Source organism: Bombina bombina, chromosome 3 (assembly GCF_027579735.1).
Source record: "Bombina bombina isolate aBomBom1 chromosome 3, aBomBom1.pri, whole genome shotgun sequence".
In the NCBI taxonomy this organism is placed as follows: Eukaryota; Metazoa; Chordata; class Amphibia; order Anura; family Bombinatoridae; genus Bombina; species Bombina bombina.
This window is the reverse complement of record NC_069501.1, coordinates 479,887,799-479,905,115: the sequence shown is the minus strand read 5'-3', so window position 1 is coordinate 479,905,115 and position 17,317 is coordinate 479,887,799. Positions and strand designations below refer to the sequence as shown.

The window sequence follows — 17,317 nt, the reverse complement described above, 5'->3', positions numbered from 1 at the left end:
CCTTGCAGACTTTGGTTTTCATGATTGACCCTAGAGAGGGTCTGATAAGCTCCATTTTAAAAGAGAGAATTCTCTAAAGCTTGTGTAAAATCAGACAATCCAGAATGGTCCTGATTGATCACCCCCCCATCTTGGACTGAAAACTGAAAAAAGAGTGGGACTGAAAACTAAAATAATAGTAATGGTTTTGTTTTCAGTCCTCTAAACTTAGTAGCCACCGTGTGCTCACCAAAACATATGAGACACACGCTACCCTCTTAGCCCCGCTACTAGATTTCAACATTGTATAAGCCATTATCAAAGTTGATTTAAATATATACATGAATATGATACATATGAATGATAAAGCAGAGACTTTTTAGGCCCTGCGTGAAGTGCTGTGGAAATAGCTATAGGGACATTAGTCAGAAATCGGCTGGCTGGGTAACCCCCACGAAGCTTGCAGACAGGAGGACGCCTTTAAGCGCATTGGAGTGCCTGTTTTGAATGCTTAAATATTTGCTTTAACCCTATATTCCCCTGTAAGCACGATTTATCACCTACACACACCCTCCAGCTACTAGGCCCTATTTTTGTTTTTAAATTAGTGTTGGGTAACATACGACGATGAGGATTGGTTGTGATATACCCTTACCCAAAACCCAATTTCAGATTATTGGTATGTTTCTGTTATTTATTTTCTCAATAAAGTGTTAAATTTTAATCTACTTTTTGTAGATTAGGTTTCCAGATAGACTTGGAAAAACCTGATTCTTGAGAGAAAGCCGATTTGAATCCTGTTTTTTTTTTAAAAAAAAAAAAAAAAAAAAAAAAAGCAAAACCGTCCGCGGCCTCTTTCTGCCGCGTTCTCACTAACAGTGGAGAGATTGTGCTATTTCTGCATGCCCCATGAGTGCCATGATTGCACAAGCAGTATGTAAATAATTTCAGTAAAAAACCTAAAGTTTATGAAATAGTTAAAAAAAAAATTATATGACATTTTGCAGCAAAACGGTGACAAGAAATATACCAAAATGGGCCTAGATCAATACCTTGATTTGTCTACTAAAAAATATTTTTGATAGGTAAATAAAAGCGAGGCAAATGAAGTCATAGCAAAAATGCTAAAAATGCTCTGTTTTGAGGATGTTTTAGTCTGAAATGCCCGAGTCCTTAAGGGGTTAAGATGACTAAGGTGTAGACCATCCCTTTAAATATCACGTTTGCAGTTACTTCATATGATTTTTTGCTGTATTCTCTATGTTCATATTGTATGATTTGTGAACTTATTACATTAACTTCAATAAAAATAAAATTAAAAAAAATAGAATGTGAGAAAAACAACACAGAGAAAATCAATGGCTACACATCTAAAAGCATTGAAAATAAAAAGAGTAAGATAGACACAAAGAGCACAAAATATATAAAACAAACAAAAATTAATAAAAGAATAGAAAAAATAAAAATAAAATGAGAATTAAGTTAGATTGTTACTAATATGAATGAAGGAAAGAGGGGCAGAAAAAGAGGCTATCAATAAGCACTCCTTACCTTGACATGTGTAATCTGAATCCCCATTTATTGCATCTAGAAATGGAACACGCGAGAGTGCTGGCTTCCCAAGGCTGCGTTTCGGGGGTGTCAGATTTCTGAAAAAACAAAACAAAACTGGGATCTATAATATTAATGTGTTTCAAATGACTGCTGCAAAGAATTAAATATATGGGGAATTTACTCATTGAAACCACAACCTAATAAAATGTGATGAGCCTGCAGGGACAGCAGACCTCATTATACTACCTATATACACACACAAAATGTCATCCTTATCTTATTCTCTCACTGTATACACAAAGACCAAAACATAGCTAGAACAAGTGAAAAAAATATTTTAGTACATCTCTCCCAACCATGCTCCATTGAGAGTATGATTTCTTCTGCACCTTCTAATTTTACATTTTTCTTTTTAGAACCATCACTGCTGTACTGAAATAGGCAGTTTCAACAAGCAAAATCAGTTTTTCCAATAAAAAATATAAGGTAAAGCAGCTATTTGTAAATAATTTAATTCACTCCAGCAAGTAAACTAGATAATTGGGAACATTTTAAAGGGAAGAAACATCACAGTATTTTGTTAAATTATCCCTGATCTATGTACCACCAACAAAAGGCATTCCACTATCTCTGAAAATGCAGTACAAATACAAGGAATACAAACATTCCCATTTTGTCTCCTCCAAAGCATACTGCTCAGGCCACTGAACAGGAATCATGTTAGTAATCATCGTTGATCCACAGTTTGGCAGTGCTTCTATAGCTTCTTTCTCTTTAAAGACTGCTTTAATTAAAGGGATATTAAAAAATATGAGATTGTAATCTAAAATGTCTCATTATATGTAGTTAAAACTTTTCAATTTACTTTCATTGTTGATTTTGTCTCCTTTTTCTGTAATTTAACTCTGAAAATTGATGATTTTCTAAATTTTACTAAGTTTCTGTAAAGTAATGGGCGCCACCATGTTTTAACTTTTTTTTTACCTTATCTCACTCATTCTGGGAAAAATTAGGGACATATATAAAACAGGCAATAACAGACTATCCAAAAAAAGGCTGTGTGGGGCATCCACACAAAATTGTTTACAAAAACTATTATTTTGCACACACATCTTTCATCCAGTGCTGAACTGACGTTTCTGGATTCTGAGTCATGGGGAAAGCAAAAGAATTGTCAAAGGATCTGCGGGAAAAGGTAGTTGAACTGTATGAAACAGGAAAGGGATATAAAAAGATATCCAAGGAATTGAGAATGCCAATCAGCAGTGTTCAAACTCTAATCAAGAAGTGGAAAATTAGGGGTTCTGTTGAAACCAAACCACGGTCAGGTAGACCAACTAAAATTTCTGCCACATATGCCAGAAAATTGTTCGGGATGCAAAGAAAAACCCACAAATAACTTCAGGTGAAATACAGGACTCTCTGAAAACATGTGGTGTGGCTGTTTCAAAATGCACAATAAGGAGGCACTTGAAGAAAGATGGGCTGCATGGTCGAGTCGCCAGAAGAAAGCCATTACTACGCAAATGCCACAAAGTATCCCGCTTACAATACGCCAAACAGCACAGAGACGAGCCTCAAACCTCCTGGCACAAAGTCATTTGGAGTGATGAGACCAAAATTGAGCTTTTTGGCCACAACCATAAACGCTACGTTTGGAGAGGAGTCATCAAGGCCTATGATGAAAGGTACACCATTCCTACTGTGAAACACGGAGGTGGATCGCTGATTATTAGGGGATGTGTGAGCTACAAACACACAGGAAATTTGGTCAGAATTGATGGCAAGATGAATGCAGTATGTTCTCAAAAAATTCTGGAGGAAAATTTGCATTCTTCCTGCTTTTTGCCAGGAAGAATGGGCAGCTTTACCATCTGAGAAGAGCCTCATCCACAAATACCACAAAAGACTTCAAGCTTACATTGATGTTAAAGGGGGCAATACACGGTATTAAGAACTGGGGTATGTAAACATTTGATCAGGGTAATTTGGGTAGTTTCTGTTGTCATTATGATTGAAAAAGAGTAAACACAGTTGATTGATAATAAATGGCTATCATTCATATTCTCTGAAAAATGGCAGAGAAATCACAAATTTTGCCAGGGTATGTAAACTTATGAGCACAACTGTAAATTATATATATATATATATATATATATATATATATATATATATATATATATATATATATATATATATATATAGCGATAAGCCTTTCCAGAGGGCAGTCTATTTAAAAAAAAAAAAAAAAACTACAACCCCCAAAGCTAAGATTACAAATATAAAATTACAGAAAAAAATAAACTAAGTTATCCAAAATAAAATGTTTTAACCTAAACTAATACCCCTATAAAAATAAAAAATCCACCCAAAATAAAAACACCCCCTAATCTAATACTAAACTAAACTAAAAGGGCTGTTGTAGGATATTGCCCTAAGTTAAACAGCTTTTACCTAAACAAATTACCAATCACTCCTAAAAGTAAAAAAAACCTCACCCACCAAACCCCCCCCCCAAAAAAAAATAACACTAAAAAAACCTAAATTACCCATTGCCTCTAAAGGGTCATTTATATGGGCATTGCCCTTAAAAGGGCATTCAGCTCTTTTCCAACTCATAAAATCCCTAAACTTAAAAATAAAATCCTAACACTAAGCCCTAAATAGGTACTCACCGTTCCTGAAGTCCGTCGGAGAAGGTCATCTTCCAGGCGGCTCCATCATCTTCTATCTTCATCCGGAGCAAAGGCGGCGTGGAGCGAAGGTGCGGAGCTGTGGATCCTCAGTGGGGTTCCTCACCGGGAGCGGAGATGCGGAGCTGTCTTCCCCGACGCATGGATCCTCAGCGCCGGCATGGAGGCTCCTCTTCATCCGATGTCCGTCGTACACTAAAGATTAAATGCAAGGTACTGCAATCAATTTAGGGTACCTTGCATTCCTATTGGCTGAAATGTTTATATCAGTCAATAGGATTAGAGCTACTAAAATCCTATTGGCTGTTCAAATCAATAAGATTTCAGTAGCTCTCATCCTATTGGCTGATTTAAAAATTTCAGCCAATAGGAATGCAAGGTACCCCAAATTGATTGCGGTACCTTGCATTTAATCTTTAGTGTACGATTGACATCGGATGAAGAGGAGCCTCCACACCGATGAGGACCGCCGTCGCCAAGGACCACCGCTGAGGATCCAGGCATCGGGAAGACAGCTCCGCACCTCCGCTCCGCGTCGCCTTCGCTCTGGATGAAGATAGAGGATGATGGAGCCGTCTGAAAGAAGACCTTCTCCGCCGGACTACAGGAACAGCGAGTACCTATTTGGGGCTTAAGTTTAGGCTTTTTTATTTTAATTTTTTTGGGTGTTTTTTTTTTTTAAGGTCAGTAAAAAACAACAGGGGGCAAAAAGAAAGGCAGCACGCATCTCGGAACACCACAGCCTGCAAAAACCCATTCTCCAGAAGGCTGCTTTAACAGAAGGAAAAAAAGGGGAAAAAACTCTTTGGAAAAAGAATGTAAGGAGGATCAAGTAGCCGCCCAACAATCAGATTCATAACGATCTCATGCCAGAGACCCAAGATGATGTCACAGCTCTCGAACTGAGCCGTAAACCTCTGAGGAGGCTTGTGTTCCACTGTCTTCTATGTCAAGCGGAAGACACTGCCCCTTGCACTTCCCAGATACAATTATTCAACAGAGAAATCCATCTATTCTTATGTAGCCTGAAAAAGGCATCAAGGCACAATTCCATAAAAAGAGAAAAACTTTTCCCTCTAGAGAAGGAATAGGACATATGAAAAAAAACACAATCACTCGATTAAAATCACAAATAGACACAACCATAGGAAAAAAAAACTAAATAGGTTCGAAGAACAGCCTTATTATAAAGGAAACCCCAATAAGGAGTACGTATTGCAAGGTGCAACACACACAGAGACTATTGCACGTAGAAGCAATCTACAGACGGAGTAGATCATTGAAGATAAAACTCAAAGAACACCCTCCTAAAAAAAAAGATCTAAGCTCCAAGAGGGAGCATCAGATTGACTCACCAGCCTGAACGCAGACAGAGCCCTAGTAAAAAAAAAACTAAAATTATGCTTCAGATGGAAAGAGTCCACAGCTGCATTCATTACTTTTGGGAAATAAGAACCTGGCCACCAGGAGGAGGCAAAGACACCCCAGCCAAAGGCTTAAATACTCCTCCCACTTCCCTCATCCCCCAGTCATTCTGCTGAAGAACAAGGAACAGTAGAAGAAATACCAGGGTGAAAAGGTGCCAGAAGAATAAAAAAATAAGACACCCACATAAAAAATATTAGTGGGGAGCTGTGGACTCTTTCCATCTGAAGAAAAGAAAATTATCAGGTAAGAATAATTTAAGTTTTTCTTCATAAATGGAAAGAGCCCACAGCTGCATTCATTACTTTTAGGAAAACAATACCCAAGCTATAGAGGACACTGAATGCAAAGATGGGAGGGTACAATAGGCGGCCCATTCTGAGGGCACCAGGCCTGAAAAAAACACAACCCAACCAAACCCCGCTTCGTCGGAGCTGGGCAAAAGAACTAGAAGGAAAAGACCCCAAAGACACTGACCCACAGATAGTCCGAAAGCCTAACTAGAGACCGCAAGCAGACTCACTGAGCCAACACTCCTCCAGGAGAACCGTCGCCCAGCAGTCGGTCCCCTTCTAGTACAGTACCAAAATCCCCAAAAGGGAGAGTAAAAGTGTAAGCCAAGGGATACCCACAAGGTACAGCAAAATCCATAAAGGAAAAAAAAAAACTCAAAGGAAGGACAAGTCCACAGACACCCAAATGAATCCTAAGAACAAGGGGAGACGACACCCAACCTGCAAAGAGCTGCCGGGCATCAGCAAGGAGAAGAAACATATCTCAAACATCGTGCAACAGCACCGAAAAAGACAGCTGAAGACAAAGTCCTCAAAACATCAGAACTCAGAGACTGAGCAAACAGAAATTACAAGCAGCAAACTCAGAAATAATTATCTGAATCCAGTAACACGCTGCCATCCGTAGGAAGACGCAGAGAAAACGCTATCCATAAGGAAGCAGCGGCCCCAGACAGAGATTGCCCAACCTCCAAGAAGAGGACACTCTCCAGGCAATCTAGGCCGCCAAACCTACTCACAGATCTGAAAGGGGGAGAGACACAGAACTTCTAAAAAAGGAAGGCCCACTGTCACCCCCAAGACCTGAAGATGAACAACAGATCTCAGATCCTACACCCAGCCGGACCAGCTAAAGCAACGGTAGATCTGAAGCAAGGGAACCGAAAGGAACCCCAAGACCAACCCCCAAAAGGGCGGAAGAATGAACACAGCCACCTCAACCTAAAGACAAACGAACTAAAGACAAACGAGCAGGCGTTAGACCCAAGGAGAACTAGCAAGGCCACCCGACTAAGTCTAAATGCGGAGCCAGCAGCACCCCAGATGGAAAGGAACAACTCAAAGAGCAGACCAATCCCCGAACCAGATAAACATCTGTCCCAACCTCTCGAACACAGGAGAAGCCCCTAAAAGGGAACCACACCTCCATATGGAGGACAACGAGCCCCCTGAAGAGGATAGCGTCGATAAACACCTGCCCATAACATAGGAAGTTGTAGGAAAAACCGAGAGGACACAAGGCCACGTCACTGACGAACATGGAAGAACCCCTTAAAACACCATTGTGCTATCACATAACAGGCGCAAAAGAGACAGCTGAGCAACCGCAAACCTTCCGTTTGCTAGGCAGGAAAGCCCACCATCAGGTCATGTTAGTTGGCTGTCCCAAGGGAACCGTATAGTCTGGCACAAGACAAGGCCCAAGGAGCCCAGGCTCTCAATAAATCTGGCCAAGATGTAAAACAGAACAGCCAGAACAAGGGTGAAGCCCAAGTACCCCGGAAACTCGAACCCTCAGGCCATTCCTAGGATCATAAGGTCCAGTAACATCCCACGGCGGGATTTACAAACAGAAAACACAGAGGAAACCCTCGACAACCGGAAAATCAGGACAAGAAGCCCGGGCCCCACAAATGATTGGATTAAACAAGCTTCCAGGCACATAAATTCCCAGTCTGATATGAAAAAACAGACTTCCCAGGGAAAAATCCAGAATAAACCAGATAACAAGAGTAAGAAGCCCTTGCAAGTCCCAACCCAAAGGGAAGAGACCACCCCTTGCAGGAGCTCAACACTCCAAAGAGCCAGGGCCATAAAAGGACACTAGAGCTAACAGGCTTCCAAGCATCATTAACATGATTGAGCTTGAAAAGTGCGGCTAATCCCCCTAAGGGACACAAGGCGCTGCTCATTTTATCAATCTTTAAAGGAGGAAAGGCTGAGTAGACCTCGCCGGTGATCGAACTAGCAACCCTCAGTTTGCTACAGTACAGAGTAGCCACAGAGCATAAGTATGCTGAGCTAGCTGTCCAGCTAGCCACGACGAGCTCCAGACACAAGGGGAACAGTGAAGACAAGCCACCCGAACAAAGCTACATCAAGCCTCCACATCACCTTAGATTCGAAGTCAGAGGACAGTAAAACATGGGTTTGGATGCCACCTGGATGGAAATACCTGAACCATATGAGTGGAAAAACCACTAGGACCTCTTCTATCCCAAGAAGGAGATGCAGATCATTCCCAACACCAGGGAAGGACCCCTAACCGGAGCCCAAAAAGATCTCACTGTCTAATGTCCCAAAAAGGAACAACCAACTCCCGAAGGGAATCCAAGTCCCCCGAAGGTGACCCATCCCCAAGGAGAAACTGACAATCCAAGAGGTCTCAATGAAGAAAAGAACCACTAAAAGAACAAGTCCAAAAAGGACAATTTCCTAAAGCAAAAATGCCCTCACCAGCGGAAAAGAGGTGCAAACCCCTCTAATTTTCCCAACACGTGGGAAAGAATACTTTAGGTTCTAAGGGTATCGGAAGCAACAGAGAGTTATGCAGCAAATTTCACTGACCCAGTCACCAGAGAGACGGCTATTAAGGACTGAAACAATTCCGAGAGCTGCACGGACCCGCAAGTCCTCTTGAGAATGCTTAGCTGAAACTTTTAAAACAAATAACAAGAAACATAAATAATGTTAATAGTACTCGGCACCCCAACCTAACCAGCAAGGTATAATAGGCGACACGTGTCTGAATAAGCCGTGAGTCAGAAGATCTGAACCCAAGCAGGATTAGCCTGCAACCAGGGTCATAACTGCCAAGCTGGCTAAATCCGCCCTCAGAGAGGGAGGAAGAAAAAAAACAGACAAACATGGGACTGTCCCGAACACCTCCTGTAGAAGCAAACAGCGAGGATCGATTCCAGAGAACGTTCCCACAGGAAACAGTGTGAAAAAGAAAAATTCATCCTAACCGGATAAAATAAAATAACAGGCAACCCGAGGGTTAACGCCCAAGAAGAACCAAAAGATCTGCAGGACCAGCCTAACGGAAACCATGTTTTTCCAACAAAACTGTGAAGGATCTCGATAACAAGATTTAAAGGAGATTACTTCATCCCTTCATGTCTAACGAGGTGAACCATTCGAAGGAAGAGACTGATGAGTCCCATAACCGAGAAGGATAGGGTCTCCAAATAGCTCAAAAACGTGTCTGAGTAGAACATGAAGGCAAGCCAGCTTGCAACGAAAAGCTCAACACTCAGGAACAGTTGCACCCGCAGGGAACTGCCCATACCCTCCTGTGACCGAGAGACCTGGGGCAATCGAGCACGAACACAATCGCAAATAAACATCTGGACTTCGTAGACACGCAAGCGCCAAAAGTATGTGAAGGCGAAAAGTGCCACAACCTCCGGGGGGGAACAATACACCCTCCGAGGAGGAGGAAAAAACATAACTTGGGTTATCCGAATGTGTAGTAGTAGGGAGCGGTAGGGAACTCGCCTCCCTGAGGACAGGGTCCCCCGAGGCAGATGGCTCAGCAGTCCCTTGAATCCCCGAGCTCGAGGAACAAGGCGCTCTAGAAAAAGGACATAACTGACTGACCTCAATGGGGCCAATTCGCATTCATCACAGGACGAAGAATCTGAATCAGAAAGTTGAACAAATCTCTCAACATCAGTATCCTCCATAACTGGTAAAGGATACCAAAAATTGGACTAAATATAAAACAATTTAAACAGCACCTGACACCCACAATGGCTGGGGCACTCACCACCTCCTATGAACCAGACACCAGAACCGTCGCCACACAGTCAGGAATGTGGAAATGGGAAACCAGAACGTAAACACGCCCGGTCACAAGGTGAACGTACACTCTAAAAAAAAGCGTGCCCGACCGTAAAGTTGCGTCACTTCGAAAGGCTGTTATGTTTCAAAACCCACAAGCCCAGTTAACACTACACATAAACAGATTGAATCACATAACAAACATGATTAAAAAAAACCCTGTTCAATAATCCCCCTCAGGAGATATTAACCCTTGATTCCAAGATACTAAAGAAGTCCCTCTGAGAGCCTGCATTTTTCAAGTGGGTTCATAGGTACAAATGAGTTACAGTACAATCATGAAGAAGTAAAATAAAATGATCTTACCGGAATCTACGCCGTGGAACAGGAACACGGACCTTAAAGTGTGACGAATAGTAGCCTCGCCTCCGCCATGGACTTGAGAGAAGAAAGCAGGCAGCGAAGTTTGACAACGCTGATTGCTTGTGGAGTTGATAAAATGAGTCGGGATGGTTTCGCAGAAAGACTATTCCTGCATCTCTGAACTCTAACTTTCATCCAAGCCCTCACTGAGAGACTGACAGGATTACTTAAAACTCCTGTCCCATGTCGAAGGGTACTACCCTCCATAAGAGACAAAAAACAAACTTCTGACACTTCTCTGCCAACGTCCTGGGACGAAAGGCAAAGAATGACAGGGGGATGAGGGGAGTGGGAGGTTCTTATTTCGCAAAAGTTATCAATGCAGCTGTGGACTCTTTCCATTTATGAAGAAAACTGTACGCCCAGAAGCTCAAACAGGACCCAGAAACTGTCCCAACAAGTAACTAGCTAGGAAGGCCCTTCTCCAGATCATCCTGGAGGAAAAAAAAGGGAACCTTGGCATGCCAGAATAGAATGCCAGGACCAATCTTGCTCTTCCCGGTAGGAGTCCTCCACACCTATGATAGATGACGAGGAACCAGCTTATGCGCTGAAGGAGAGGACCATAACCTCTGGGAAAAAAAACCTCTCTCAGCTAAGAACAGGCAACCTCTCGCAGTCCGCTTCAGGGGAATAAGATTCGATGAAGCAAAGGGGCCTTGACCCAGCAGATCCCTGCAACATGGTAACCTCCATGGAGGAAAAGCCCCTAAACTGTGAATACGATCTTGCGGTCCCAAATGGAGCAATCAGTCTCACTGATGTCCGCTCCTGCTAGGATCGAGCCATCACTCAAGAAAGAGTGATATGGCAAAAGAAGAAAAATGTTGTATTGAACCTCCAAGGCACCGCTAATGATCCATTACTACGCCTGAGGATCCCTGAACCACGACCCATTAATGGGTAACCTGGGATAGGTGCGGACAACCTGAGATTTTCGATCAGCGTCCCCATTCAGATACAAAACATCCAAAACCTTCGGATAGACCTTATCCCCAGATCAAGGGAATGATTGTAGGGAACATCCGTCCCTGAGGATCACACTCAGAGAGTGGATCGCTGATGAGCAGTAGTGGGCCTCCACCCACCACCAAGCTTGAGATACTACCCTCTACATAGGAGAATCTCTCTTTCTTAGAAAGAGCTCTAATCCATTGAGAGAGAAAAAAAAAGGATGACTAGAATCCATACACTGGGGCTAACCCAGAAGACCAAACTCTCAGAGCAAAATGCTTGCCTGAGGAACCAAAAGAACAATCGGGAGGGAATCTGCTGAATCCACGGTCCCCCATAGGACACGCTCTCCCCAAACTGACAGGCTTGCGACCTAAGTCAAAACCGCCCCGGGAGAGCTAAATGTCCCTCAGGACAGGGAGATCTGGACAAAAACACTGGAGAGCGATTCTCCCAACCGGTATTCCAGGTAAATCTGTTGAGACAGATTCAAAACAGCGCCATGCCGATGTCTCGGCCTCGGCTGAGATGAGACCTGTCAAAGGAAAGAAACCCAAGAAGGGCCCCAGGACAAAAACATCACTCCCCCCCCCCCCACACCACAGAGCCAGCGATGGCCTGAAGGGGGTCTGGAGGGCAAAACCTGATGAAGTAAACTCTAACTTCACAAGATCTAAGGAAACTGTTCCTGTCTGTAAAGACCAATTTAGCATTCAGGGATCCACCCTGATGCCTACACCAGAGAACTCTGGTCTAGATCCATCTCTGAGGATCAAAGAAGACAGATGAAAATCCCTAAAAGTCTTCTAACAGACGATGGTAAGTAAGCCAGAATCACCAAGACCAGGGAGCTACTGATAAATCTGGAATCGGGATACTGCCAAATTAAACCTCAGATCCCAAAAAAAAACAATGACTCCAAAAGTCACCTAAAAAGCTTCCTTCTCTCTGCCGAAAGACAAATTTAAGAGAAGAAAAACTGCCCAGCAAGGCTGGATGTGAAGCCTAGCTCCAGTCTCTAGGACCCCTGGATCCTATATGATCCTGAATCAAGCGCCCATCCAAAATGGTACCTAAACAGGTCCTTCCTGTCATCTAGGTTAGATGGACCTGCTCTGCCTGGACTTAACCGGAATAGCTCAGGACAACACAGAAATAACTCATTCTCTCGAGTAGAAGGAAAGAGTAGACTTAACCGACATATCTGCCAGAGCAACTCAAAGACTAAACAGAAAATGCTGAAGTTCCAGATAATGAAGGATAAGCTCCATGGCTTAAATCTGTCTCCAAAATATTGAGGGAATCATCACCATGAACTGAGAACGACATGCTTCCACAGGAAATCTCCACAAATTGTGACAACCGAAGTCTTCAGTATATAATATAATATCCTATATGACGAAACATCTTCCTAAAAAGAGCTCTAAACAAAAAACTATCCTGAAACTGAAATAGAAAAAGAAAATAGGCAAATGCACAAAAAGTTATAGTCAAGAAAGAATTTGTGAAAACAGGTCCTGCCTGTCATATGACACAAACCCCCCTATAGAACTTGGAACTGGGATTTTAAATAAAAAAATATATATGTATAGACAAGAAGGAATATGATCTCCATCCTTCTTCACTCGTCTAATCTAGATCGCTATCTGATTTAGAGGACTGAGATCCGACTGACAGATCAGTACTAGGAATCTCTAACATTGCCAAAACTTCTCTCAGAAGCAAGCACAGGCGAGCCATTCTAAATCTAAAAGCTAAATCCCCTTCAGTCAGAGGAATCAAATCAGAGGACTTTGACCCTGGAGGTCCTACCTCTGAAGCCTCAGAGGGAACCACATCCCCAGATGACTGATCGGATACAATCGTCAATTTACACGATGGTCCCTGGGCAGGAGTGCATGGATTAACCTTTCGCTTACATGTAGCAGGAAGAGGCAAAATCGCTAAGGCCGTAGAGATGGCCACGCGGAACTGCCCAGTCACATCTAGTGGAAAAAAGCCCCCTACAGGCAAAGGATCAGCGGTACCCGGGGGAACTGCATGTGTAGAAACAGAAGATTCTAGGGAACACACCTCACGGGACGAGGAATTCTCAGAGGCGGACAAGCTCAGTGGTCTCTAACATCTCAACATTGGTTGATGAAAACACCCTGTTGCAGCATATGGAGCATAATTGAGAGGGCTGGACTACCCAGGCCTCCTCACAATATACACAGGTATCAAATTCGGTATTAGAGGGATCCCCCTCCACATTATAAGAATCCTCCATAACTCGTCTAATTTAAATTATAGAAAAAAAACAACTGGCACCTTATACCCCCAATGGCTGGGGTACTCACCACCTCCTATGACCCAGACAGATAGAGAAACTCGCTTCTCCGCAGCCACTCGGTCAGAAATAGGAAATGGAAAAACATGACCACTCCTGGTCACACGGTGCATAATGCAGGACCGCCCCTGCTAAGGAAAAGCACGCCAGTTTAATAAAACTGCACTTCTCAAATATGAAAAATAATAAAAAATAACCTGCACATTCTGTATCAGCCTATGAGCCCAAACGTCTCCTACACATAAAGCAGCCGAAATCACACAACAAACATGATTAAAAACACCAATGTTCAATAATCCCCCTCAGGGGCTATTAACCCTTGATTCCATAAAGATAAAAGGAGTCCCACTGTGACCCCGTCCTCTATCGTTGAATGCAGCTGTGAACTCTCCCTGTATTAAGAAGGAAAAAAGCTGAATGCCCTTTTAAGGGCAATGCCCATACAAATGCCCCTTTAGGGGCAATTGGTAGCTTAGTCTTTTTTTATGTTATTTTTTTATTTTGGGGGGTTTGGTGGGTGGGGGTGTTTTACTGTTTAGAGGTAAAAGAGCTGTTTAACTTAGGGCAATGACATACAAAAGGCCCTTTTAAGGGCTATTGGTAGTTTAGACTAGGGTGTGTTTTTATTTGGGGGGGGGGGTTATTTTCATAGGGATTAGGTATAAAAAAAAAAATTTTATTCAATAATTTTTATTACATTTTTTACATGTTCCAAACACATTACATCAATAATGAGAAATCATCAGCTGAAACAGTGGTTTATAAGCAATAACAAATGACAAATGTCTTCTTTCTAAAACCATTCCATACATTACAACCATATAAACTGGTATCTATTTATTAAAGTGTTGTCCCTAAATATTACCTGTGGCTGGGCAAGGAAAGTGGAAGAGAGGAAGGGGGAGAAAAGAAGAGGGCGAAGAGAAGGGTAAGGGAAAGGAGCATTTCAATAGTTCACCTGGTACCCGTGGGCCTATTACTTATCTTAATTTAAGCTTTCTATCTTCTAATCTAAGTTGGAGATACCCTGTTCCCATATAAAGAACAAGCCAGCAAAGAAATCATATTTCCCCACGTAGTAGAAATATTGTTTTTCCAGTATTAGGATGTGCCCTACTTCTGCTAACCATTGTGTGTGAGTCGGGACATTTTGAGTTTTCCACATTCTGGGTATCGGCCTTTTTGCACAAGCTAGCATCAATTGGAGAAGCCTTGTACGATACAGACAGTGTAATGGAGGTATGACATTAAGCAAAACCAGTTTAGGACATAAAACGATATGGAGTCCTAATATTTTGATAACACAGTATTCTATCCGTTTCCAAAACTCGGACAAGAGAGGGCCATCCCATCAAATATGTAACATGGTACCCATCCCCCCACCCCCCGCAGAGCCTCCAACAGGCTGAAGAAGCATTAGATTTTTTTTGTAATTTAATGTTAGGTTTTTATTATTTTAATTGTAATTTAGTAGTAATTGGGGTTAATTTAGGGGGTGTTAGGTTAGGTGGCTTAGTAATTAAATTGGTTATTTGCGTTGTGGTTCTTTTTGGCGGTTTAGAGGTTAATTATGGGGTTAATGGGTTAATTAGGTTTATTGCAATGTGGGGGGGTTGGCGGTTTAAGAGTTCATAGGTTAAATAGGTTTAGTGCGATGTGGGGGTTTTGCGGTTTAGGGGTTAATATTTTAATTATGTTTTAATTATGTTATATGCGGATTAGGGGTCAATTACTTTATTGTTTTGCAATGTGGGGGTTGACTGTTTAAGTATTTGTTAATACTTAGTGTGGGAGGTTTTTTTTTTTTTTGTTATACTTCGTGCGGGTGGTTACGTGATTTTATTTTTATTTCTTGCGGGCAATTACGTGTTTTTTAGTTATTTTGTGCGGGTGGTTGCGTGTTTTTTTTTTAAAGGCTTCGGGTTTGCCTACGCTGCATCCAGGTGGATTTCGAAAATGGCTTTTGGCTGCGTGCGTAACATTCCTTTGCGTGCGCAACTGGCGACACTGAAGGACACATTACAAACGCGATTATAGTATATACATATATATATATATATATATATATACACATATATATATATATATATATATATATATATATATATATATATATATATATACACACACACATATATATATATATATATATATATACACACACACATATACATATATATATACACACACACATATACATATATATATACACACACACATATACATATATATATATATATATATATATATATATATATATATATATATATATATATATATATATATATATATATATATATATATAGCGAATCATGTCTGCTTGACATATATTAAATCTACCCCTAAATGTTATTGGAACAGATTAACAATGTCTATTGTTTGGCTTCAGCAGAAAGGATAATAATACAACTGCAAATTATGGAGAGATATGTGTCAAGGTTAGACTTGTGAAGTCTGGCATGTGCTCTTTTAGTTTTCGGGACTAGAAAATGCATAATGTTCAGGTTAAATTACAGGAAAAAGAGGCAAAATAAATAATATAAGAGAACTATGGATAATTAAACATTTTGTATTACAATCTCAAGGTTTACTGTTCATTTAAGTCTGTATGTATAAATATTTTTTTTATTCAAGATCAGTACAATATCCTTAACTTCAATAACGTACTGTAAGTATTTTAACATTATTATTTCTATTTATCAACATTATTTTTACTAAATAATAAATTAAAAAAATGCTGGAACCATTGCAACTTTGGCAAAGTGACTTAAAGGGATAGTGTAGACAAAAATAAACTTTCATGATTCAGAAAGAGCATACAAGTTTAAGCAATTTTCTAATTTACTCCTATTATCAATTTTTCTTTGTTCTCTTGGTATCTTTATTTTAAAAAGCTGGAAAGTAAGCTTAAGAGCCGGCAATTTTTGGTTCATCACATGGATTGCGCTTGCTGATTAGATGGCTACATAGACACCAATCCGCAAGTGCTACAACTAAAAATGGACGGCTTCTAAGCTTACATTCCAGCATGTTTAAAATAAAGATACCAAGAGAACAAAGAAAATTTGATAATAGAAGTAAATTAGAAAGTTGCTTAAAATTGCATGCTCTATCTGAACCACGAAAGTTTAACTTTGTCTGTACTATCACTTTAAACAATGAATGAAATAATAAATGAATCAATAAAACAGAAATTTAAAAAAAAACATAAATTATGCTTACCTGATCATTTTCTTTTCTTCCGATGGAAAGAGTCCACAGCTGCATTCATTACTTTTGGGAAATAAGAACCTGGCCACCAGGAGGAGGCAAAGACACCCCAGCCAAAGGCTTAAATACTCCTCCACTTCCCTCATCCCCCAGTCATTTTGCTGAGGAACAAGGAACAGTAGAAGAAATATCAGGGTTAAAAGGTGCCAGAAGGATAAAAACAGATGCCCCACATAAAAAAAGACTGGTGGGGAGCTGTGGACTCCGGGAGACACCATCGCCCAACAGTCGGTCCCCCACCACACACCCTTCACTAGCGAAGGGAACCCCAGCCGAAACTCCCAAAGGAATAAGGCAAGGAAGAACCAAATGAAAACCTAAAGGTTACCACAAACGCCATAAAAGGAAAAAAAAAAAAATCAAACCAAGCTCGCAAGCCCTAAATGGGTCCAGACAATAAGGGGAGGCAACAACCAATCCAAATAGAAACCACAAGGTTTAGAACCAGGTAGCAGAACAGAGAGAAGTTTCTCCCAACATCCTGCAAGGATTGGAACAGCTAGCTAGCACACGATCAAGGCTCAAACAGCTGCAGCTGGTTTCAAAGAGCAACCCTTCACTTGCCAGGCAGCATGTCAACCAGCGCCTAGGAACAACTGAAACGGAGACCG

General features: G+C 41.3%; 1 protein-coding gene across 3 annotated transcripts in view; it reads right to left on the bottom strand.

Moving 5' to 3' along the window:
• BRPF3 (bromodomain and PHD finger containing 3) overlaps positions 1-17,317 on the bottom strand; it is a 222,169-nt gene that overhangs the window by 72,162 nt on the left and 132,690 nt on the right. For all 3 annotated transcript variants that reach the window (XM_053706812.1, XM_053706811.1, XM_053706814.1), the window contains one exon: positions 1,531-1,628. In XM_053706812.1, coding sequence (XP_053562787.1) covers positions 1,531-1,628 — 98 coding nt within the window. The remainder of the gene's footprint in view (positions 1-1,530; positions 1,629-17,317) is intronic.